Genomic DNA, 24,340 nt, shown 5'->3' with positions numbered 1-24,340 from the left:
TCAAAGCAGCGGCAGGCGCAACATCCTTTTTTATAGGTATTAAGATGAAATAACGAATAACCCATTTATTTTCTCAGTATTGTTCATCTCAGTCGAGCGGCGCATTGAAAAAAAATTAACCGCAGGTTGCTTATCCGCTAGGGGGAGAGGCAGAAGAAGAGTCCTCGTGCCTCCTCGCGGCGAGTGCTCGGGGATGCCTGTGCAGGTCACGTAGTATCACAGAGAGCCGCCTCAATGGCCATGTTTGTCACCGTGGCACTATTCTTTCTGCTGCTCAACGCCGGCGGCCTGATGGGCCGCGGTCCGGGGCCTCCAGAACCGCACTCGGACCAGCTGGCGTACACCATGGACGTAAATCCAGTTCACCCTTACCAGGCTCCCGTCTACTACATGCGCAGCCTCCTCGGCCACCTGGAGTACAAACCTCGAGACATCAACTTCTTCCTAGAGCTAGCGAGGGAGCCCAACGGCTTCTTGGACATCTTGGACAACTACCAGCACGGCATCAGCATGGTAATACAGTTCGGGAACGCTATACTCGCACTCGTCGCCATTGGCGGCATGGTCGTGGTGGCAGCCCGCTGGGGAGGTTACTGCGGCGGAGACGACTTCCACGAGATTACACCATTCTCCAAGACCACTTACACTGTCACTATGTCAGCGACGCTGTTCCTTGGCGCCGTAGATTTTGTTCTGGCATTCATGCTCTACCAGAGCAGTAGCGACCTTAGTGCCTCCATCGACGCCCTGCCTGCTGTGAAGGAGATGGCTGCCAAGGATCTTGCCGCCTTTGTGACCAACACTATCAACCAGCAGATGGACGTAGCAGAGCGAAAAAAGCGGCGGCGTCTGGAAGAGCTCGAAGACGACTTCCAGAAAGCGTTCACCCGCTTCCTCAAGGCTCGTGTGCACAGTGACCTCATGCTTCGCAATACCGTCAACATCAGCGACTGCGCCGACAGTGCTCGGGAAATCGGCATGCTTTTCGTGAAGGATGGAGCTCATACTCAAGGACACCGCCTGCTACAAACGAGCAAAAGTCTCGCTCGAGTACGCGACTACCAAGAACGGCTCTGTAACCTTGTGGCTGCTCGAGTGAAGAAGGCTACCGCTCTCGACAGAAGGAAAACTGTACAGAAGCTCAGAAAGGAACTCCATGAAAGTACGCAAGCCAGCGCGCAAGCGGAGCTGAAAGAAACGCTCAATGGTTTGGACAGAGCTTTCAACAGACTTGCATCCTACGGCTCGAAAACTGGCTGGTGGGACCGATTTCGGTCAACCGCGACGTTTGGGATCGTACCTGTATTTTTCATTTTAATCCTTTTTGTGCTCGTGCCATTCGCTATAGCAGCCATGACGCAGCACAACTTTGAGGAAGAACCTGAGGAACGGAACATCCGGTCGCACGTGTCAGGCGTGGCGCTCATTTATTGTGCTTTCTTCCTTTACATATTTGTGGTGCTTGCATTGTACATCGCCTTGCAACTTTTTCCGTACGGCGCAGTGGGAGAGTGCTACCTCTGCGGTGCGTACAGACAGGGATCGTTCCAAGTCCTCAACATGCTAGCAGTGCGCCTTTGGCCTCTGAACGAGCGGGCTTCGATGTTCCGTGGCATACACCCCAGCGAGATATTAAGTAAATGTAGCCACGGGGATGCAACACTAGCCGACTTGAGCGTACCCGCTGAAGTGCGTCAAGACACAGACGCGGGACACCGGACCACGCGAGCTCCCACGCTGGACTCTGAGCCATTCAAGCTGGCCCAGCGAATGCCGGCATTCGTTGTCCACGACCGGCACGTCGCCATGCTGCCCACTGAGGACATCAACGTGACCAAGTTCATCACATCGCTGCGCACAAGCCTCTCCAAGGAACGCACCCTGAGCAAGAACACACGCCAAAAAGCTTCACTTTTTCTCCAAAAATGGAACAGGCTGGACCTGGAGGACGCCACTGAGCGCCTGGCTGCCACAAGTTACCGACGCATGCTGCTCACAATGTTACCCAAGTATTACGAGGATTATTTTTACGGACCGACCATTGATCGACACATAGGAAATTGTGGTCCCGTGTACAATGTCGTGGATAAGACTATGAGTGCCACCTGCGACGGTTTCGTCGACTCGCTCTTAGCATTTGTTTTCCTTCTTGTCGTGGCGGCAGTGGCGTCGATATTGCTGGCGGTCATGGCCGCAAAAGGAGGGAAAAGAAATAAGAGAGGCAGAAGGAGAGTCACAAGGAAGAAAAAGGTCAAAAAGAAGAAAAAGAAGAAAAAGAAGAAAGATGACACTGAAAAGACGTCCGCGTCGACTCTGTCAAAGGCTCCAGAACCAACAAAGACCGTCACGCCAACGCCACCAAAGACCGCCTCCGAGGACGCCGTCATCCGCATAACGACCACACGGACAGGTGACAGCCCCGCAGGATCCGTGGACCAGACAGAGTTCCTGGAGATTCGCCTACCGAACCAGCAGGAGCAGCCGGCGCCAATGGTGGTGCAGCCAGCAAAACCACCAACGCACACCGTAGAGACGCTCCACATTCAGATCCCGCAACAGCAGCAAGTAGCACCGGTCGTGGTGCCGCCGCCCCCCAAGCCACAGACGTCCACTATCGAGATCCGGGTTCCACAGAAGCTCATCTCACCCAAGCCACCGCAAGTGGTGGCAGTGCCTGCCCCTGCAAACCGGCACCAGGTACAGCGCATGGTCTCGCTCAACCTCGCAGGCAATCTGAACGCGCTCGGAGCCCGGCGCTCGACGAGTCAGACGTCGCTGGTGCAGGTGCTGCGGCGACCCTCAGGGGGCCAGCTAAGGACGCTACAGTGGCCCTGGAACTTTTGGTATCCGTACTGGGGCGGTGGCGGCGGCCAGCCCTTGGCGCGCGCGGTCAGCCTGGTCACCGAGTCCTCAAGCTCGGTCGAGGTCGTCGAGCGCGCCAGGGTGCCCGCCGGAACAGTTGTCCGCCGAGTCCAGTCAGGCCCTTTAGTTACACGGAGAGTGGTGACGGGCAGCTCACCCTACACCTCCGTGTACCCTTATTATGCATACCCACAGCCCTGGTGACAGAAACGGACCTGGACCATCTGGAAACAATCTTTAATGTGTCGAACCGGATCGCTGCTGCCGTCAGTGAGGCTGGCTCTGCTGCTGCCGCCCCTATCCACTGGTCGTCTTGTGGGGATCTGGGGAAAAAAAGAGAAACACCCAGAGTTGGTCCCTCGAGGTCAGCCGCAGCTCTGCCCGCTATACGACAAGCCTGCCCCATAAGCAGCGGCTGTCTCTCTTTCTCTCGTTTCAGAACCCAACCTGAACGAGCCACAACCGATGCAGCCGTTGGACTACGAAAGACCATGCAGGAGCCCCAAGCAGCTTCTTGTTGTTTTACGACCAGATAGCACTTGCTTACATTCAGTGTACTTATGAAAGTTACTAAGGTACAAGCTCCCATGCGACCATGGCTAATATTGCGGGTCCACTGTGGACTCTGACCTGTGAGGTGCAGCGTGAACTGTTTTTAGTGATTTCTATTAAACAACACAGTACTACTTTTGTACTCTTACTACATCTCTAATACCACCAGCAGTGTCATGAGATGGTGCGCGAGCGCACTGCTCCCCGACATTTCCGAAGAAATTCATTTTGCTTTCGTGCCTTCCGTTCCGCATGTGTTGAAGGCTCCCGGTGCCGATTAGGCGTCCCATTTGAAGACACGCTAACTGTTAAATGATCGTTTCTTAGCGACGAAAATATGGTGTTTCAGTGAGCGTTTAAAGTTAAAAAAAACCGTCCATGGAGTAGAAATAGAAGATACTTTTCCAGACATGAAACTGCGATAATTACACATTACTGGAACTTCACTAACCTTTAGTTAATTTATGAGAATGTTGCCTCAGCGGAATCGAATCCCGTAGGTGCCTAACGCATGCTCACTTAGAGGGACTCTTGCGACAACAATCACTCGAGATATTCGTCCCCAAAAACCACCATGGGGCACATCAGTCTGTTCGCGTCAGCAAGGCCTACGAAACCAATTCGAACACTAATGTAGCGCGTCGTAAGTTTGCAAACGGATATTCAGATTGACTTCAATTCTGTCAAGACAGCGTATTTCCCAGAGCAATTAAAAGGCTAATTAGCGAGCCTTTGTTAATGATAATCGCAAAAAATTGTGTGTAGTTGCGCGAAGAACGTTTAACCGAAAAGAGTATTCATGTTTGCTCTACTTTCTTTCATAATTACTTCGTCCTTGCTAAAGTGCCTTGCGCACTGTCATAATTGTGCACTTATGAAATAAATGTGTTGAACTTTATTCGCGTCAAAGTGTCGTCTAGTAATTTTCCTTGGCTAGCTACGCGCCTCTTTAGGCGGGAGCAACTGGAATCGTCTGCAGCATAATATAACATAATTTTAAGCTCAACCTAAATCACAACCGCAATAAGCTTAGGTGCCGTCCGAGCTAAGCCCGGCTTTTTGTTCCTTTTTACCACTGCGTAGCTTCTGTTTCTTTTTTTTTCCTCACATTCTTTCTTGCCAGCGTAACAACATGAGTCAGCCTACAAAGGAAGACAAAATCTTATACTAAGACCGGCAAAGACTACGCTACCATAGCATTAAATACAGTTCCACGTGTGATTCGTCACACGGGTAGCCTTAACATGTTGGAAGGGCTCAATATATGCTGACGCTGTGGGCAGACGCGTGTTCGGATCTGTAGGACATGTCCAGTGCCTACACTCATCAAATGTACAATGCTTTTTTGCCAAGTAGTGCAGCCAGAAGAGAATGCGGTCACACTGTGAATAGGGTGCCTCGATAGGACTCCCTGCCACAGATATTCCGGTATACCGTTCCTTCAGTGCGCTACCCAAAACTTCTATGAGCAGCAAACAGCTCGAGGAGGAAATTCAGTAGGTGTCCTGCCTAGACTCGTCCATCGACGTTTACTATAGATATTGCAGCATTTTCAGTGTTGTGTTGTAAGGACAATAAACGCGCAAATAAATTTAAGCTTCTACTACGAAATTACTAACCAGAATCGTTTAATCATAAGTACTGAAATTCTTGCGATCGGATACATTCTTCTTCTATTTGCTATGTGGTTTCATATAAAATTGTTAATATATGCGTATTCTGCAGTTTGTTTCTCATTTGTGCTTCTGTCATGTTTTGTGACAAACGGACGGTATGCAGTTTGAAATATGGGCTGTTGGAAGTATGGAAAATATGGGAAGAACTGAGTAGTTGTAATCAGGGGTGCGATCGCGCAAACAGCTCGCTTTTCCGTTCTCTCGCTTGCCCTCTCGTGATTCGTTGGCGCCCGCGCGTTTCGTCACGGCCGTCATTGCGCCGGGGCGGGACCACAAAATGCGCTTACGTCACACTCCTGTCAATCATTCCAAAACCGAGTGAAATCGGCCGCTATCGTGGAACGGTCGACAAGGGCATTCGTTTCGAAGAATGAATGGCCGTTGCCATAGCAGCGCTAGTAGCAGACGATGCGCCTGTCGTCTGCTCGTAATGTCGTCGCTCGCCGAGCTTGGTTGGCCCTGCCGGGGGTCCAGTTTTTTTAGATTAAAGCGCGATCCGCCACTGCAGAACGTTAGCGATGTTAATTATTGAAAACAACTGTGATCACAGTGAAATTAAATGTTGTGCCTGCGCTGTGATAAATATAACTAGTGTTCTTCTTTTTAATGTTGTTTGATCTGACCTCATTTGTCGAGAATGCTCGCCGTTTCACGTTGTGCTCAGAGAATCGCGTTCATTGTTCGGCGGTTTGACGCTCACGAGTCACGATGACAGCTCCTATTATCGCGCTTTTGGAGTCTCTCGGGCAGCCTCGGCGACGCATCTCTCGGGACGCATTTGACGAGCTTACCGAGGAAGAGTTCCGCGAGCAATTCAGGCTCTCGAAGAGCACTGTACGGTGGTTCTGCGAGCAATTGGAAGACGTTATGGGTGGCCTTCGGACCGGTGGCATCACGACGCAAGGCAAGGTGCTTTGTGCTCTCCGTTCGCGACGGGGAGCTTCCAAAGATCCATCGGCAGCGAAGAATTTGTATCCATAGGGCTGGCTTCCGTGAGCGAGACCATTCGCGCAGTTGCGGAAACAATAACCGGGATGCGCCGGCAACAGGGTTGGGTGAGCTTCCCGTTGACAACGGCCGGCAAGCCTAGTGCAGTTTTATTTGAGTTTTGTACATAACTGATTTACTGTGCCGCTCCCTGGCTTGCCCCATTCTGCCGAGCGCTGCCCCACAAGCCCATTGTTGGCTTGGGCAGGCTCGTATTTGTATGTAATTTTCGAAATAAATAAATCATTTATATATATATATATAAAGGCGGCCTTTACGGATCGCGGCCGCATTCCCGGTGTAGTGGCCTGGGCCGCTATTTTGTAGCGATGCCTTATGCCTTATTCTATGCTATTCTTATCATCCACCACACACGGCGGCCTGATCCCGTTGATAGTGGGGGCAGACCGTCGCTCTGACCACTGGCTTAGCGCAAAAAGCCTGAAAAAGCATAGAATCGGAAAAGGCATCGCTACAAAATACCGGCCCTGTGTCGACGGGACGCTCTTGGGTCAGCGCGCGCGATGTCCGCACAAGGTACGGATGGCCCTCTATGAACGCGACCAACAGTTCGCGTTGGTGCGGCGACACGTGCGGGTCAAGTCTTAGATTTTTGTGCGACGACATAACGATTCGCAGTCGATGAACAATGATCGCCAATTGAACTGCGCGCTCCTGCCAATTTGTTTTGGCGTGTGCGATACCACCTAGCGGACTAAACCAAAATATATGCCGCTTAAATTAGTTTTCTTCTCTCGCATCACATTTCCGATGCAGATTATATGTTGCAACAGAAAGTGTTTTTTTCTTATATTACGTGTTTATTATTAAAGCATCACAAACATTCTGCACGTAATATATTGTCCCCGATCGAAGCCCAAACTGGTGACGCAAACTTCCGGGGCTGGGCTCGCTCGTTTATTGGCTGTGCTCTCCCTCCCGTTCTCACAAATCTTGCGGACGGCCCACTTTGTGACGTAGCAGCCAGACCGAACGAACGGAAAAGCGAGCTGTTTGCGCGATCGCACCCCAGGTTCAGTACAAAGACTACCAAACTTGGCTACGCGATGTGTATTACGAAGAACGCATTCAGGCATTAGCGGTTGAAAACACTCGAAAATACATAACGAGTGCGAAAACGCAACGAGCTCTCTCAATGTCGACATTACGAATACGAGAGAAATGCTCAGCTTATTTTTAACAGCCTCACACTCCACTTGATGACATTGCACTTGTCAGATAACTGCCACCATCGCTATTTCTCAGTGACACTGATTTCCGGGCACAATCGTGACACCGCGTTTCGGCCACGTCACCTTCGTCGTCTTCAACGTCATTGTACCATTGAACGATACAATGACGTTCGGCCGTCTCGCACGTATCAGTTTTTTTCCTGGCTCCTTCTTCACTTATGCGTCAACAGCTTCTCTGCTTTGGATTCGCGGTCTGGCCCACACGCGTTTTACTGGTCGCCGAGACGCTTGGAGGCGGGGCTTCGTGTCGTCTGCCAAAGCGCGAGAGCGCGCCGCGCTTTAGCAGACGACACACGACACCTCCAACCCCAGTGCGCCTGCGCCGCATAGCTGCGATGCGCGACCACGCCGCGTGCGCTGGCGCTCCGCGGGGCGCGGCCATGTTGGGCCGTGTTCGCACTAAGAGTGGACGACCCTGTACGTCTCCTCTGAAACTTGCTCAGCGTTGTAATGTAGACACTTTCAATACATGAAAGCCTTTATGATCAGTTTGTTGCTAGATCTAGTTCTCATATGCTTAACGGAAAAGCACTGGTGCAATGTTACACATTGCTTTGTGTCGTAAACTGTGCCGCCACTGTCAAACAAGATATTGTGGGTTGTATGGTCTTGAATACATAATAAAGCAGAATGCTAAACCAAAAGAAGGAGACCAATACAAAAGCGTCCTCCGTAAGTATCATTAGTATTACTACTACTACTATTACTACTTCTATTATTATTATTATTATTATTATTATTATTATTATTATTATTATTATTATTATTATTATTATTATTATTATTATTATGCACTGCTTTATCACGTATCCAAGAGCGCATCTTTAAATCCATGCGTCCAATTTTAGTAGCGGTGTTAGATTGAGATGTATTTATCTGCTGTGGCGCATTCATGCGACGAAGAAATCTCCCATGAGGAAGGCCGAAGCCTGGTGGTCTTCCCTTCTGAACTGGGCTCTTTCTAGATGAGTACAGAGTGACTGCGAAATCGCAATGAGCCTATGCCATTGCTACAGTGACGAGGGAACATTCTTCCTAATTATATTATGTATGAGACATCTGCACGAACACTCACGTGCATAAAATCTCGCGTTTCTAAAAACAAAAGGGGGTCTTGGATGCGCATGGTTCCAGGGGCAACGTGATCTTGCGTGAAGCCCTTGTCTGTCAACAAAAGATATTCAGATTTCTGTTTTCTTTTTCGGGAGTCTCCTTTATCGCAAGAATCCAACGTTAGAGTAGTTAGAGTGGAGGTGAGAAAGTGTACGCACCATGATGAATGCACCCAGTTAAAAGCAAAAAGCAAAAGCAGAAAACGACGCTACTGTTGTGAGCTACGGTTGTATTTGTGTAGCTTATTCTGGGTATCTTTATATATCTGCAAGTTCGTGTCGTGTTTGGTGAGCACGATTTGTTCAAGTCAGTGACGTCCAGCCACTGACGTCGGGATCCCTCAAGAGGTACTGTGAAAATCGAAGATCGGTATGCACACTGTCGGCAAGCTGTCATTCATAAGCCATCTGCAGCAATTCGAAATCGGCATCAAAATGTGGGAGCGTTGTAAAGCGCTTTTGCGCTTTGAGGTGCACAGCATTTTCTTCCAAATTGAAAACAGCGCGTAATAGGAACTGGTCACGACCTTTAGACACGGTTTTTATTTATACTGCACTCCCTTCTCTTGTAACATAAATATGGTAGCACAGTCACTTTTTTTATCCCCGCCTCACAACTACACAAGCAACTACACTTGCATTTATCTTTCACCAGACAGAAGTAAAATGCTTTTGTAGTAGTGAAGACTATACAGATAAGACTATCGACATGCCCTGCCCGTATGCGACATCACATTTTATGCGCTACTTGCGTTCACGGAAACTTCCCAGGAAATCCTGCAGGGAAAATATTCTGGGTTAAATGATACCAAAGCTTTCCCACATACGAAGGGGTTATTGTTGGTCTGTCGCTTCCGCTAATATCATGTAGGCAATCACGCTTGAACGGCGCCCATCCTTATGAACCGCTTTAGTGTACAAATTGATTGGTGAATACGTACCCTGTTCTTTTGCGTGCGTGCCTAATTTTTACGATTAATTTTGTTCTCAAGATACTGACTGGGTTGGATAATCCAGTTCTCGTAAGGCAACTAGTTGACGAAATAGAAATGAAACCGTGTAACACATTTGTTCGATTCTAGATGTCTCTCGCATCTTCATTCATTTTCTTTAGGCATCATGGCTCAAGTAACTCTTCTTCGAAAGAAAAAAAAATACAACCCATGAGGTGATCAGAATAAAGATGACGTACACTGTACGGAGAGATCAAAATACGCGTTCGTGAAGGGAGTGCTTTCGTCGCACTTTGCTTCCCCCTCTCCCAAAACGCTGTGCACACCCGACGCTGCCAGCATTTTGGCGTCGCAACTGCGTGCTGCGGTAAGCGGATGAACGCGTCGAGTGACCGCGAACAGCAAAGTGGCGCGGATTGACCCACCAGCATGGAGCCTGCTTGGGCAGCAGTTGAAGGAAGTCTTTCCACGTTAAGCGATGCTCGGCAGACAGCTCATCGAGGCACCCTATGAGGAAACACGTTCGATGATACTTCTTTAATACATTGTCTCAACCGCAGCACCCATCCATTTGGTAAAGTAACCCAAACCAAGGCGCTGCGGCTCTTCAGCGCTTGATAACAACGACAAGCAGGCGCTACGGCGAGATGGTCTTCGCTCTCAACACCTGCAAGATAAGCACACACTGGGACATCATTCGCTGAGAGTTTCTTTGAGAGACACAGAGGGAACAACGCTAGTCTTCCAAACGCTGATTGCTATTCGCAATGCTTCTGCGCAGTTACGCATTCTCGCAGAGCCAATTCCGATGAATGCGCACGCATAACCTTTTCTTTTGTGTCACCCGTTTCCACCCCCGTACTGTTCCCATCCGTCATCTCTTGAAGTGTCTCAGAGAATGCGACCGTCCAATACCAAAAAGTCTTGGTGGAGTAAACATGGGAAAGAAACGGGAAAATTAATAAGAGCGTCGATTCTGAATCCGCGAACACGCGCGAGTAGGCGAAACGCACGCGACATGGCCTATTTCTCTCTTTTGACGTCATCTCGCTGTCTAGATGCTCGCTAGGCGTTTTGAAAAGCAAGGTCATTTCAGCTATACTAACGCTTCCGGCTTGTATTTGTTCACGGTGTGGCGATAGTGGCATGTTTCTTGTTTCGTATCTCTAGCAAAAAATGCTATCTCCGAACTAACGCTACACACAATGAAAAAGTTAAAACCAGCATAAGGACCCAAAATATCAACTTGTAAAGACATGTGTCATAAGTGCCCGCGTAATTCTGATTCTATTTGTGGTCGAATATGACTGCAAAGTCATATCACTGTACGGGGTTGTTCCTCTATTAGACTGATTAGTTACATGTATTAAATGCCACTACAGTGTTGAAGAGCAGGATCTGCAGTCGTTAACGTTTCAGCGTCGACAGAATTAGTGGCCTAGATATTAACACAAACAAATAAACTAAGTTTCTTGCCTAAAAATTATGAACCGAAAAATGTCAGTACATACGTTAATCTAGGAAACTCACCGACACTGCTAAGAAAAAACAAATTTTCGACTGGAAATAAAAACCGAAGAATATACACAGAATTTCGGAATAAAAAAAAAACCCAAAACGCTGAACTTGAGTGATAACCTATGGTATGCTTTTGTTTTGCTTCCTTGGCCTGCTACCGCACTTCGGTCTTCGACGGTATCAGATGGTTGCGACGTATAGCTAGGCGGTTCCGGCGACTGTCGCACCATATACTCACGGACGCACGTCTTCTTGCATTTGGCCTCTGTGTCGAAGCGGTTGTCGTTGCCGTCGCAGCCGCCGTACACGAACAGCTTGCAGGAGTTGGTCTTACTGTCATAGTACCACTTGGTCGAAGCATCTTCGCAGTTTCCGGGGTCCTTCTTCAGGGTGCACGCTTTGTTGTGTGCAGCATGACCTGCGTACAGTGACCAAAGGGCGCGTCCGTGAACAAGAGGGCGGTTACGGGAGAGTGATTCCACATGTACAAAGCATTTTCTCATAAAGAGACAGACATCTTCTTAGCTTTTCATAAAATGCTACTCGTGTGAGGCGAAAGCTTAGCACTACGTCGCATGGTCAAGGATCATTTAGAGCATTTTTTTATTTGATTTGAACCTCAAGGGTCCCCAGACGGCACTTCACATGAGGGGAGGGCGCATGAATGGCGGATAACAATGACTGTTGCGTAGAATTATGAACAGTAAATAGCTTCTTCGATGGCATTTTTGAAATCAGCGGGATCAGCCATAAGAGCTTGGCTGCAGGGAAGGTCATACCACTCGTGGGCTGTGTGCACAAAACAATGACTTCTGAAACGTAGTAGTACAGGAACGGTGCGGGATGTTCAATGCAGTGGTTGGATGAGCTGGCTGTCTCGGGGTGAACAATGGAAAAACTTTTGATAAAGGCAAAGGCGTGAAATACGGCGATGGGAAGCGAGAGAAGACAGTTGTAACTGAATTCACCTGCCATTCACCTGGCAACTGCGGCCAATAAATCATAGAAAAGTGGGCGCCAACACGTGTTCTCAAGTGGCGAACGTTCATAAAATTGCCTTCAAGCAAGTGTTATTCATGCTTCTCCAAAGCCTTCTCATTCGCCACTACACTGGCAGGGACAAACGTTGGCCAGCGTGACACTGAACGGGGCAAAACCGTGTTGATTGGCAAAGCACTACCGTGGTTGATCAGCATAGAACTGCTCGAGAGCAGTCTTACAGGAGACAACGCTTTCGATTCCAGGCCTCTGGACTCGTAAAGCCCTGCTTGGCTAAGAATAGTTCGTAGCAACGTGCGCCAAACAATCGTCCTGTATAGCAGCGAACGCGCCAGCTAGTGATATGTAAATAACGAAAAGGTTTATCAATCAAAGCCCTCACTGCGCAACGAGTCGAACGTGCGCAAATAAATAATGTCGCCTTAGTCACGCCCTGTGCATCTTTCTTTACAGTGATGACTATACCAGACTATACCTTGATCTCTCCCTCTCTCTTAATATATTTTGCACAATGATTACACCTATACGCAAAGGAGTTGCATGAAGCACGAAATTACTTTAGCTTCCGCAGTCGGCAACCTTCGAGTGACCTTGGGCCACAACCGTTACCTGGGCAAGTTGCGAGAACAAAACGAGACCCCATTCGGGCCACCAGACACACATTCGGAAAATGTGATTTCTGGCCCCCAGCTCTTTGTACAGGACCGCATTACATACGCTAGTTACTGCCCAAACAAGTTACAAAAAATGTTGTTTCCGAGTTTTTCCTAACGCTTCTTCACAATATCACTCAAGGTGTAGCTCCTAGTACGCCGAAGTTTTATTTGTCATTTCTAATATCGACGTTCAAAAGGCAGATACAGGGCATCATACACTTCAATGTCATCTTTTGGCGCTGAGACAGGGTTGCCTCTGCTCTTTTCAACACCAGCGGTCCGTGACTCCGCGGCGCGGGTTTTGCGTCAGTCACCTCGAGAGATGGCGCCACGTAGCATGGCGCCTCCTTCAGGCACCTCTAGCTGGGCAGTGCGCTATGTCTCCCTGGCGTCCTTCACTGCCTGTCGTGCTGCCTTCATTCGGTTTTCTTCTTCAAGCTGGGCAGCGTCCATACAGACCAGTGCACAGTACGGCGTGGTGCGGTGTGGTGGGCTGTGCCGTTGCGAACATGCACTACACCCATTTTAAGATCGTGGCTAGTATAATCTCCAACTTATCTGCTTTGCCGGTTGCCATTTCATGCTTACATATACTCTCGATTACAGAAGAGTCAGCAATTCTTTGCGTCTTGCACTGCAGTTTTCTTTTAGTAGGACCTGTCCGCCAATCTTTCTCTCTTTTAATTTGCTAGGGCTGAAAAAAAGCATGCTTTATAGAAAGCGCTTAGTCAACGCCCTAAACAGCCACCAAGGATCAAAGACATGCACATAGGGCAGAGGATTGGGCGAGTTGGTGTTGCATGGTAACAATAAAAATTCAAACAGCGCCTAACAGGAGGAGGAATGAGGAGGAGACAAACAGTGTGTTTGTCTCCTCCTCATTCTGGTCCCGTCATTTATGCGCTGTTTGAATTTTTATTGTTGACATGCACATACATCTGTAGATATCTTATGCCTAATGTCGAACTCATCGTAACCGTCGATTGTAAATAGCTACCGACTCGCAATAAAACGGCATCTTTCTTCAATTACGGGCTAAAGCCATTACCACAGGCCATCCCGCGCTAGAAAAAAAAAAGCTAAGTTTTATCGTTTTCTCGCCAGTGCAACTTTCGTGCTGCTTTGTTAGCTGGAAAATTTCTAGGGACTCTGCAGACACATGATGTCCACTGGAAGGTTATAGAATTATACACTTCCCTAGATAGGAAAATTTTTTTAAAAGTTGATATAGGAAACTGGGCGTTCATCTTGTTGACCTCTGGTCGTCGTCTTTCTCTCTATCTTTCCCTTCAATCTCGTGATCAGTTGAACACAAATCTAATTTTTTAGCATTAGTGCTATAGAGTATTCAGAGGGGAATATGTGGTGTGTAATTCGGCAGGTAACTGGCCCTCCGTATTCTCATTTAAGTTTTTGCGCTAGACTTGTTCCTAAGAGTCGGTGTCCGCTAATCGTGGTGCTCGATATAACATTAGTGAAGGCGCACTTCACCGTTGATAACAGAACCTTTTGTGAATTTGGTCCCAGACGCAGAAAAGCTTGGGCGCCGGCACAACGTAGTTGACTAGACATAAGTTGCGATCGACAAACATCAACCAAGGAACGTGCCCCAAGTGCTCGGCTCCTGTGGCAACGTCAGATGTTCGACGCTTGCTTTGGCTGTGCCCTGGAACGCGGGACGTCAGACTTGAGATTTTCAGAAAGGCTGGACTGAGGCCAGACGCACCCACCACCCGTTGGGTGACGGACTATAAGTTTGCAGAGACATTGCTGCAATTCCTGCACGATGCAGAGTAGGAAGTTTCCATTTCCCATATGCCTAGCGGCGAATCACCAGGAAATAAAAGAATATCTGTGTATATGCTGCAAAGATATGGAGGCAATGAATTAGAGGCATACGCCGCAAGCCTCCTCCGCCTTTTTTTAGGAAATAAATTATTTATTTCTCTCTATCCCTCAGGGCTGAGCGTATACGTTGCTTCACGCATGGTACTTGATGCGACCACATGGAAACGATAGGTGAAATTGCTGTCGACCCTGCATACAAAATAGCTGGTGCATTGCGCGTGCGCATCGCTGCCGACGCTATTCCTCAGGAATGCTAAGGTCCTTTTGTCGTAGGCCAGCTGCCTGCGTCCGCTGTCTACCTCCTCTTTAATTCCAGAGATCTAGCGTCCACCACTGAGATCCTCCACTTGAGCAAGTCCCATGTTTTATTAAACTAATTCGTCTTGCGGCCACCATTATCAATCGGCCACGCTTAGTCGCCGAATACCCGTCAGGCTGCTGATATGCACGCCTCTGCGCTAAACCCGCAGGTCGCCGGTGATGCTGCGCTCGCGGCTCGCATAACGCGTTTCTCTCCCACGCTCTTCTTAGCGCAGGATCCAGCGCCGCTGGTGGCGCAATCAGAGACGTGGCTGCGCGTAGCCTTGACGCGCGCAAGGATAACGGGTCCGGCGCTTCGCCGGCCGCCAGTGCCGTCACGGCCTTCGGCGCCTATCTCGCCATCAATACGCGCCAGGGGTTGTGTGCACTCCTCCCGGACGACGGCATTCCCTGTCCCACTTATCGAGCGAAACAAAGACTGCACGACCAGGTGCCGGCCCTTCAAGACCGCTTCGGCGGTCGGGTTCCAGAAAGATCGCCCACAAGGAGCGTCGCGGTGGCGTGCGTGCCATGTTGATGGGCCGCCCTGTGACCCCCGTGACGAGGTCTCTCCGCGCTGTCGAGAAAGTTCATCCCGCCTGTGCCCGGGCTCGCCGCTCGACGTGCCCGTGTTTTAACGCGATAGCGTTAAGGAGCTCGTGTCGCAGAAAAGCCGGTGTCGTCGGCGTCGGGTGTCGGCGTCGGCGGCGTTGACCGTGAGCGATAAATCACGGCAGGCTCTTCATAAATAAAAAGCAACTTCCAAGATTGGCCCGGTGGGAATCGAACCCAGGTCTCCGGAGTGTGAGACAGAGACGCTACCACTCAGCCACGCGTTCGACGCTTCCAAGCGGTGCAAACGCGCCTCTAGTGAATGCGGTGTTGCCTTCGAAACCAGCCGTGGAAAGTTATACTGCGGTGTATATCGGTAATTATGAACATGTAACGTACAGAAGTCACAATTACACGAGTTGCGAAGTGCGTTTCCGCGGCATTTCTTTTGCGCTTTCCGCACACGCAGAGCCATCTTGCGGCAAACACAGAAGACCCCCTCCTCTCAATGTACGGCGCTGCCCCGACAGGAGGCGCGCCGCGCGCGCATTGGGACCGCTGCCAGGCGCGTCGCGGGACTCCCTCTCCCCTGACGACGCTTCGCCGTGCTTCCGGTTTAGATTACTATCTCTCTGCCCGTGCCGATCACGACGTTTGGCGTGATCGTTCGCGTAGATCGTTTTCCCTCCGAGACACCGAGTTCTTTGGTTCGTTTCGTTCGCTCAGGCGCACGTTTCGTTGTCGCGCCGAACGCTGCGTTGCTCGACGTTCACCGCGTGATAGGTGGGCGCTAAGTCCGATGCGGGGCGCATCGTAAGTGATTGCTGTGCGTAGCGCATTGTCTTATACCCCTTGGCGGGTCCACGGGAACGCTGTCGCGTCCCACTCTTGAAGGCGAAGCTTAAGCGTCCTCCAATTTTTGCTTCGCTTTATGCGCGTCGACTGTGCGTGTCGAAGATAACGCGAAGACCAGTTTCGCCGGAAGCTCGTGTAGAGCATGCGTACCACGGCTCGCCGTGTAAATATCGCCGCTGCGTGCGACTCGGTGCCGCAACTGCTTTAACTGCATGCGGCTTCACGATGAGGAGAGCTTTTTTTTTTTCCTGCGAAACTGTCGGAATAGGCGCTTTCCGTGTCGCAAGTGAACGCACAGAAGGAGACGCTTCAGCCCGACTTAGCTGATACATTGCACCTGGTGCAAAAGAATGTGACTATAGAAGTGAACAGGAAGAGAGTGCTAGACCTCAACTGATGCTTTATAGAAATCGATGCACGCACGATAGGCGTGGTATGCGCCTGTCGGCGTGTCAGAGAGCCGTTCGTGAGCACATACTATGCCTGTCGAGCATGTATTCTTTTCACTAGAACTTGAGTTCGGGGCAAGCGATCTATCCTGTCCACCTCTCTTTTGCGGTCATGCTGAGTTAGGTACAATGTATCATCTATGATTCAATTGCCCCAACTGGCGCAACTTCCTGCCCTATAGCAGCGCTGCTTCAGCGCACAGTCGATGGGACTCAAGTTCGATATAGGTAGCACTAAACGACAACCAATGTACAGCTGAAGAAATACAAAAAAGAAAAAGAAAGGAAACCTTGCACGCGGGTCGGAAGCCGCAATTTACTCAAATAGTGGGCGAGCCTTTGCTTATTATAAACTTGATTACGTTTTCCATTTGTTCTATTTGATGAGTGGTTTCTGCGTCGCCCATCTATTTTCAATTTGTTGTTTCTTTCTGTCGCACCATTAAGGAAAGGAATACACTGCGCCTGAAGCCGTCGCTACCATTTCTCGTAATGCATTTCCTGAGGCGATAACCTCACCCTGCAATCAGCAACATTGAATCGCAAGTAGACTGTTCCCCTTCTTCCCAAATTTTATTTTCTTTGTCATTGTTTCTGGCAACAATGTTAAAAAATTGGTGTGTTCTTCGTGTGGTGCTTTTTTTCCTTCGTTATTCTTGTTTACATATTTTATGCCAGAAAGTTATGTATTCTCTACTTCTGAGCGAATTTTTTTTCTGTCAGCAATTAAATAATAACGGCCCGGTCTCAAGCAGTTAGGGTGGATGCATGGATTTTGCACGCTGACGAGAACATGAGGCTGCCAGCAAAAACGCCAGTGGGATACACTGAAATGAGTCCCATCCACCATGGCCACGCATTTAGCTACAGTTACTTTTCCCAATGCAATACGCTTTAAATGTAGGAAAAGAAGAAATGCCGTCGAGTATTATTCTCTATTAAGGACATCTCCTTTTTCGTCGCATACGGCCAGCTTTATCAGACACTTGCACTTCTGAAATAAGCTAGTCTCCCTCTAGCTTTTCTTCTGCGTCGTGCGCCACCTCGTCCGTATTAGTGTTAGCACTGACTTCCCTCAAAATTGCATTAATGCGGGAAGATGGAAACCTGGCTGCCTGATAAAAAAAAAAATACATGTCCACCAGGCCGGGTATGAAGTGAGCCGAGGTGGTGAACGCCGGCGGCCACGCGCAGCGATCTTATTGGCCAGCCAATCACGCCCTAATGGTCGGTGGGATGCGAATGAAAAGAAAATGCCCGAAGTTGTATCTACCTGTGATGGTTCGCTAAAAAATACGCAGCCAAGTTTTTTCCCAAATTTAACCGATCGGTGTCATTTAAGTGAAAGCCTATTATAAAGATTATAAGCCTATTATGAAGCCTATTATAAACCTATTATAAAGAAAGCATATTCAAAAGATATGCAGTGCGTTTCGACGAGGAGTTCCTAGATCACAAAGAGGCACTTCTTTGAATGACGTTGGGACAATATTGTAGCAAATCGGAGCAAGAATGTAATGTTCAGTAGCGCATGCAGTTATTCAAACGCTGCCATTCGTTCGGCTGTCGTCTGCCCCTGACTTCGCCGTGCCTGATGTAGGTCTTGTGGCATTCAAACGACACGAGTGCTAAGATATCGAATAACGTATGCTTTCACCGGAAAACAAAAGGCACAAAATCGCGACAATGATTTCCGTATCGAGCATGCGCCTGGTGATATATCTGTCGTGAGAATTTACGCTCGATTTGTTCTTTGGCTCATTTGACTAACTGCAGCGCAACATGCTGCAACGGCGGAACCAGACCAACGCAGAGGGGCAGGCAGCATGCGATACCACCAGTTCCGCGTCGGGACCCGCCAGAGTAAATAGCGGCTTACCAGCAGAGCGGCTGAGGAAAAAGAAACAGAAGTAATACACGCCGTATACGCCCCAGCAGAGGTTTATCATATCGAAAAGGGGATCCATGATGCACGTATGCCTTCGATTATTGCGCAGTAAAGTGATGCAAAGCTGACCTTTGGTGCTTACTGTTCATGACCACGTGCCCGTGAGAGCAATTTTATGAGATGTAGTAAAGCAGAAAGGACACGTTTGCAAGACAGTGCAAAGACTAACAATATCGTGCAAAAGCTGAACCGATCCCAACAAAGTCTAAGATTCCGACAGTGTAAGCGGTCGAATTGAGAATGCTGAGTATAGGCTGTGCGAGGTAATGAGGAAAGATGGCTACGTCCGAGGCATCTCCAAAGTCGTTGCCCCATTCCCAGAGAGACATTGGTTTGAACTACGTAATGAGAAGAGTTGATAGCTATGCTGGCAATTACGATTGATTCTGATGGCAGGCGGGAAAGAGGTCGATACGAGATGCCGCGACAATATCAAACGAGATTCCAGTGTCAACAAGCTGAAGAAGAGTGATCAGGTGGTATAAAACAAAATAGGACAACTTCATCGAAAGAGGAGACCACACATAGCATAGGACATAGCTGACAGCGTACGATTTGTGTTGCCTAATGGCTGGTCTAGCTCTGTGCCATAAAATATACCTAAATCTTCTAATAATCAATGAAAATGTGCAAATTGTAACAAATGTCACCCTTTCTAGGTTTCTTACGTATCATGTTGAAAATAATTTATTATATATATGACAAAGAAACACTACATTGTCGATTACAAGTTAGATTGCCGATTGTTCATAGCCTAAAAAAATTATGGGGTTTAACGTGCCATAAACACTTTCTGATTATGAAGCACGCCATAGTGGAAGACTCCGGAAATTTCGACCACCTGGGGTTCTTTACCGTGCACCTAAATCTATGAACACGGGTGCTTTGGCATTTCGCCCGCATCGACATACGGCCGCCGTGGCCGGGATTCGATCCCGCGACCTCGTGCTCAGCAGCCCAACACCATAGCCACTGAGCAACCACGGCGGGTTGGTCATAGCCTCGGCGAATACAAAATAAAGTCACCTACATGTGTTAGTGCCGTCCTGCATAAACAATTCGGCGGGTCGAAATGTTAACTGATCAAAGATCTCTGGTGCGCTGAGGACGCACTAAGAGACCAAGAGAGGCTGCTTTTCGTATAGATCGCAGTTAGGCAAGGTTCTGCGATAACGAAGCGCATTGATGCGCTGCGACTGCGTTTCGGCGGCCTCGAAACCTAAGGTGATAACCCAAACAGAATCTTGGAAATGTAATGCTCTAAAGCAAACGTAAGTGGGATAAGCAGTCGGCAAGAAGCAAGATCAGCGAGACGACCTTCATTCCATCGAGGCTGCAATAAATAAAACCAACGAGAGAAAGGTCATCAGCGCTTCGGCTACGAGCGCCGCACAGGTCCACCTTGCTACTGCTCCGTTACACAAGACGATGAGATGAGCAAGGTTATCAAGATAAGATTCGCTGGCTTTTAGCGCTTCATTCCTAGACGTCAAGCAGGCAGAACACCTTGAAGATACATTTTCTCTAAAGTAAAAAGTATCTCCCTTGAAGTATCGATGTTGTAGGCATGGCAACGACCTTTCACGGCTGCACAGTGCTGTTCTTTTCTATTTAACATTTTTAATGATATTAAGTCAGAACACTTCCTCAAGTAGGCCTGCGCATTGTAAGAGCGGTACATTAATTTACGCCATATTATAAAGGACTAACGCATTTTGATTACATTAACGTAAAAAGGCTTGTCTGAAGTTATGGCGAGTATACGCATGTAGTTTACGTCTCAAAACTCACCTAAACATGAGAGGCGCCGTAGTGGTATGCTCCGGATTATTCCGATCACCAGGGGTTGCTTCAACATGCACTTAAAACTATGTACAGGGGCGCTTTTCTTGCGTTTCTGCCCCATCAAGATAAGGCTTCCCTAGCTGGGAAGCGAGCCCGCGACATAGCAGCCGCTGGGGCACCGCGGGGTTGACACGCGAACGTCCCTTCTGTATCGATAATTAGGATGTTATGGTACAAAAAGGAAAGATGGAATCCACAAAAGTCTATTCTATAGTCTGTTTTTCTTCAACAGGTCAAAAATGGGAAACAGTGGGGAAAGATATACACTGTTAAGACGAATCCATATCCTATAGAGTAACAGAATGAACAAAACATCATATCAGCTTTCCTTACAAACCACGCAGCCAGGACGACTGCAGTTCAGTAGCTGAGCTCATACATGAATTGCTGGAACTTCAACATTACTGTATACGGATACCATGCTATCCCGTGCGTATGTATGTCGAGCGACAAGCACCGGCAGGGCATTCGTGCTTGAAATAGATTGAGCTCACAAGAGTGCATCGCGCAATGACGTCTTCTCAACTGACTGTGTTCTACAAAATGCGAGAACCAACAGAGAGCCTGCGTTTTTTTCCTTCAACGTGGGTTGTCTTTAGCATAGTGCTAAACGAACGCTACTTCTCTTAATTGGTGAATTGCTGGGCTTAGGGCTTTCCGTTTTCTTCTGTAAAACCGCTCTGTCCAGATATTCGGAGCCCGACAGACTGGCTGAATTTGGCTGAAAAGCTACCTCACGTTCTGCAGACTGCCGTCTAGTTTTTGCGGTTAAATGATCAAGCATGAATAACCATACTCGATCTAAAGTAAGGTTTTGTTCGAACAAGCAGTTCGAGTGGTCGGTCTATCTATGCGCGCTCTAAAAATTGCAAAACGTGTACCTCATGCTGAAGCACCCATAATACACCTGTGAATATTTCTAGCCTTGACAAGCGTCTTCTTGAAAACCCATTTCGTCTTACCTATTGCTATGATCTGTTCGATTATCCGGAAAGTACAAGGGGCATTTCAAAAAAAAGCTATGTACACAGATTGCTTGTACGTTGGTCACGTCTTAATCTGCCAGGCGCCGTGCACTCACTCAAACGTCAAAACTAAATGACCCTTCCCGTTCCAACGAAAACTTTGATTGCTGCCACTTTTCCATTTGCCCGCTACTTTGTCACAGCGGTACACAATTGTGCACATAGCTTCTCGTACAAACTTAGTCGCGTACGTACAGAAGAATTTGGGTCCAATTTCGGGCTGTAATCTGCGTTCAAGGCCGATTATGCAGGACTTCGCAAGCACCAATACCTCGGGCTATACGACGGCGCTGTACCGCAGCGGCTGCTCGCGACTCGACTTTGCAGACACGAAGCAAGTGTTGTACTGCTACCCCGTCACCTGGCCCCCTTCCACGGACAGGAAACCGGACTTGACGTTTGGGGTTTTTCCGCTAAAGTAGAGCACATGAAAAGGCAACGCAATCTCTGGTCGACTGTGCCTGCCTGGGTCGATACTCGTCACACGTCTTCCTTTTCCAAATTCTAGCCTTCGAGATCATGATTGTGCCGACACAGTGTGATAGCCAAATGCCAGCTACGAGCAGATGAATGCCACTAACCATTACAAAATTAATTTTCTGCCTCAAAATCCGCTCGCCGTAGTTGCTTAGTGGCTTTGGTGTTGCGCTGCTAAACACGAGGTAGCGGGATTGAATCCCAGCCACGCCAGCCGCATTTCGATGGGGGCGAAATGCGAAAACACCGGTGTACTTAAATTTAGGTGCATGTTAAAGAGCCCCAGGTGGACAAAATTAATTTGGAGTCCCCCACTACGGCGTGCCTCATAATCAGATCGTGGTTTCGGCACGTCAAACCCTATAATTTAACTTATTTTTTTTTATTTTGCTTTAAATTCCGCACTAAAAGAAATGCATGCAGGCAGCAACAGGCTTTGCAAAACGTCACATCTCATCACCTTAACATTGTCGAGATAACTTTTCTTCCATAAACTTTGTTAGCCAGGTGCACGTATTTGGATGTCATACGTATCGACGTTCCTATGCGATATTCGCCCACGTCACTTTATTTTCTACTACAGCTGATGAAGTAAATGTGGCTGCTACAACATTGTTATGCTGTCCGCCTTACATGGTTATTGACGTGCGGTAACAAAAAGAGATCTGAGAAGGATATGTACTAATATAGGGATTGGGCTACCGGTTCGTAGTTCGTTACTGCTTAAAGGACGCTGGGGAAGCCACGGCAAATATACATATAAGTAGCGCTAGGCCTTCTTCTTTTTTCATGAAATGAAAGGAGGACTAGACTAGTTAGTAACCTTACAGCAGTGACGGCTACTCTTTCTAATTTAAGAAAAGCGTTAGTCACCCCTAAGAGCCTTGACGCCACGTCGCGTTGGCGGTATACCTACAACAACGGGAGGCTATACACTTGCGAGCACCTGAAAAGCGACAGGAGGCACTATACAGTTATGCAGCTTTGATAAGACAGAGAAAAAAGATTAATGCGTATAGTGCGTCAAGGGTAGCGTAAACCTTAAGTCGGAGTAGTTTGATACACACGCACAAGGAAAGAAACAAAAAACTGACAGAATAATATTGGATGTCACGTTTTGCGATTTGCGAAGGGGGTGTAAGGCAGCATTGAAGAAGCTATCATAAAGAACGCGCCATCATCAGTAAAATTCTGATGGCGACTTCACCACATGTCATCATTAAATATTTCTAGCAGCACGTGTAGGAATCCGTTTTCACGTTTTCTTATTCTCTTATATTACAATACACCTCTTCGTCGTTCTCGCTATATAAGCTTTTCATTGAACAACAGCAGACAGCAAGGCCAGAATTAATACGCAAATGCTACTTCGAGTAGTCGAGTGTTCCTCATTGGTACGTTGGACGACAGGAAGCAGACGGGACGATATTTGTCCAGTATGCCTCGCCTGGTCCGGCGTCTCCGGTGAGAAGCAGCCAACTTCCCGAATCGTCGTTGTAAAACCTCTTCAAGTTTATTCCTGACATTCTCGGAAGTGACGAGACCAAATCGGGAAACTGCGTGCTCCGATAATCCTCGTAGGCACCCGCAGTGGCGAGGAAAATGCCGAATTCACGCAGAAGGAAACTTGGCACCAGGGCGTATAGTCGGTAGCACTACCCGTGGCGCTAGTCGCAAGGGGTGGGGGCAGGGGGGGTGGGGGGGTCTGACAACAACCACAAAGCAATTAGCGATTTCTACTCACACACGAGTGAAAGGGAGATGAGAAGCAGGCAGACGAGGCACACAAGGGACTTCATGTTGGCGGCGCAAGAGGCACAAAAGCGAGCCCTCTCCTCGGCGACTGGTTTAAATACAGCGCCCAACCGGTTGCACGCGGGTCACCTGACGACGCGAGCACCGCGGCGGCGGCAAAGTGGAACAGCTCCCCCCACTCCGCGCCGCCGCCGCCGTTGCTAACGGCTTGACGCGGGAACCCGGAAACCATCAGCCGGCGGTCGCGCCCTTCAGCCACGCTCCCGCGACCGCGTCTGACCTACTGGCGACGTCAAAGAAAACCGAATCACAAACTACGCCGGGGCGCCTCTTCTTCGGATTAGCCGCCGCGTTGCGTCCTCCCACCACACCGCCCGCACGCGCGCCTTTTGTCAACCCACTCCTGACCCGCAGATGTGGGAGAAACCGTGTCGGACCAAGGTTACCAACACCCCCCCAAGCGCCGAGAGCGCCCATCTTCGGCATGACCGCGTGTTCGAAATCGCCCTCTCCCCAGCCTGTGTGCTGTCCAGTTGCGCAGTGAGCGCACAGTGTGCGACAGTACACGTGGTAGAAGGAAAGGGACGCGGCAAACCACGGTTTCTCACACAGCGGTGCCGTAGCGAAGCTGCCCACATTGGCGAGGACTGGTCATGCTACACGACCCTTTGAAAAAGACTTCAATGATCTTTGTGACCAACAAGCATAAACAATATAC

General features: G+C 48.7%; 2 protein-coding genes across 4 annotated transcripts; one reads left to right on the top strand and one right to left on the bottom strand.

Annotated features, from left to right (window-relative positions):
- Positions 1-45: 45 nt before the first annotated feature.
- On the top strand, positions 46-3,548 carry LOC135915807 (uncharacterized). 2 transcript variants are annotated; one of them, XM_065448952.1, is made up of 2 exons: positions 46-3,226; positions 3,302-3,548. In XM_065448952.1, the coding sequence occupies exon 1, from the start codon at positions 235-237 to the stop codon at positions 3,064-3,066; it is 2,832 nt and encodes a 943-aa protein (XP_065305024.1). In that variant the 5' UTR covers positions 46-234; the 3' UTR covers positions 3,067-3,226; positions 3,302-3,548. The 2 variants fall into 2 exon arrangements, with proteins under 2 accessions (XP_065305024.1, XP_065305033.1); XM_065448961.1 differs by having other exon boundaries at positions 48-2,697.
- LOC135915816 (mambaquaretin-1-like) lies at positions 3,083-23,766 on the bottom strand. 2 transcript variants are annotated; one of them, XM_065448975.1, is made up of 4 exons: positions 23,612-23,766; positions 11,152-11,331; positions 9,821-9,902; positions 3,083-3,185 (listed from the first exon to the last, which is right to left on the bottom strand). In XM_065448975.1, coding segments are annotated over exons 1-4 (318 nt in total). In that variant the 5' UTR covers positions 23,667-23,766; the 3' UTR covers positions 3,083-3,184. The 2 variants fall into 2 exon arrangements, with proteins under 2 accessions (XP_065305047.1, XP_065305058.1); XM_065448986.1 differs by lacking the exon at positions 9,821-9,902.
- Positions 23,767-24,340: the final 574 nt, after the last annotated feature.

Source organism: Dermacentor albipictus, chromosome 1 (genome assembly GCF_038994185.2).
Source record: "Dermacentor albipictus isolate Rhodes 1998 colony chromosome 1, USDA_Dalb.pri_finalv2, whole genome shotgun sequence".
Classification (NCBI taxonomy): domain Eukaryota; kingdom Metazoa; phylum Arthropoda; class Arachnida; order Ixodida; family Ixodidae; genus Dermacentor; species Dermacentor albipictus.
This window is presented reverse-complemented; position numbering and strand designations above follow the sequence as displayed.

Excerpts from the sequence above, each read along its gene's own strand:
- LOC135915807 (XM_065448952.1), top strand. The coding sequence starts at position 235 with ATGGCCATGTTTGTCACCGTGGCACTATTCTTTCTGCTGCTCAACGCC.
- LOC135915816 (XM_065448975.1), bottom strand. The coding sequence starts at position 23,666 with ATGAAGTCCCTTGTGTGCCTCGTCTGCCTGCTTCTCATCTCCCTTTCA. Across the intron at positions 11,332-23,611 it reads CATCTCCCTTTCACTCGTGT|GTCATGCTGCACACAACAAA; the intron begins GTGAGTAGAAAT and ends CACTGTACGCAG. Across the intron at positions 9,903-11,151 it reads ATGCAAGAAGACGTGCGTCC|GGTGCCTCGATGAGCTGTCT; the intron begins GTGAGTATATGG and ends GTTTCCTCATAG.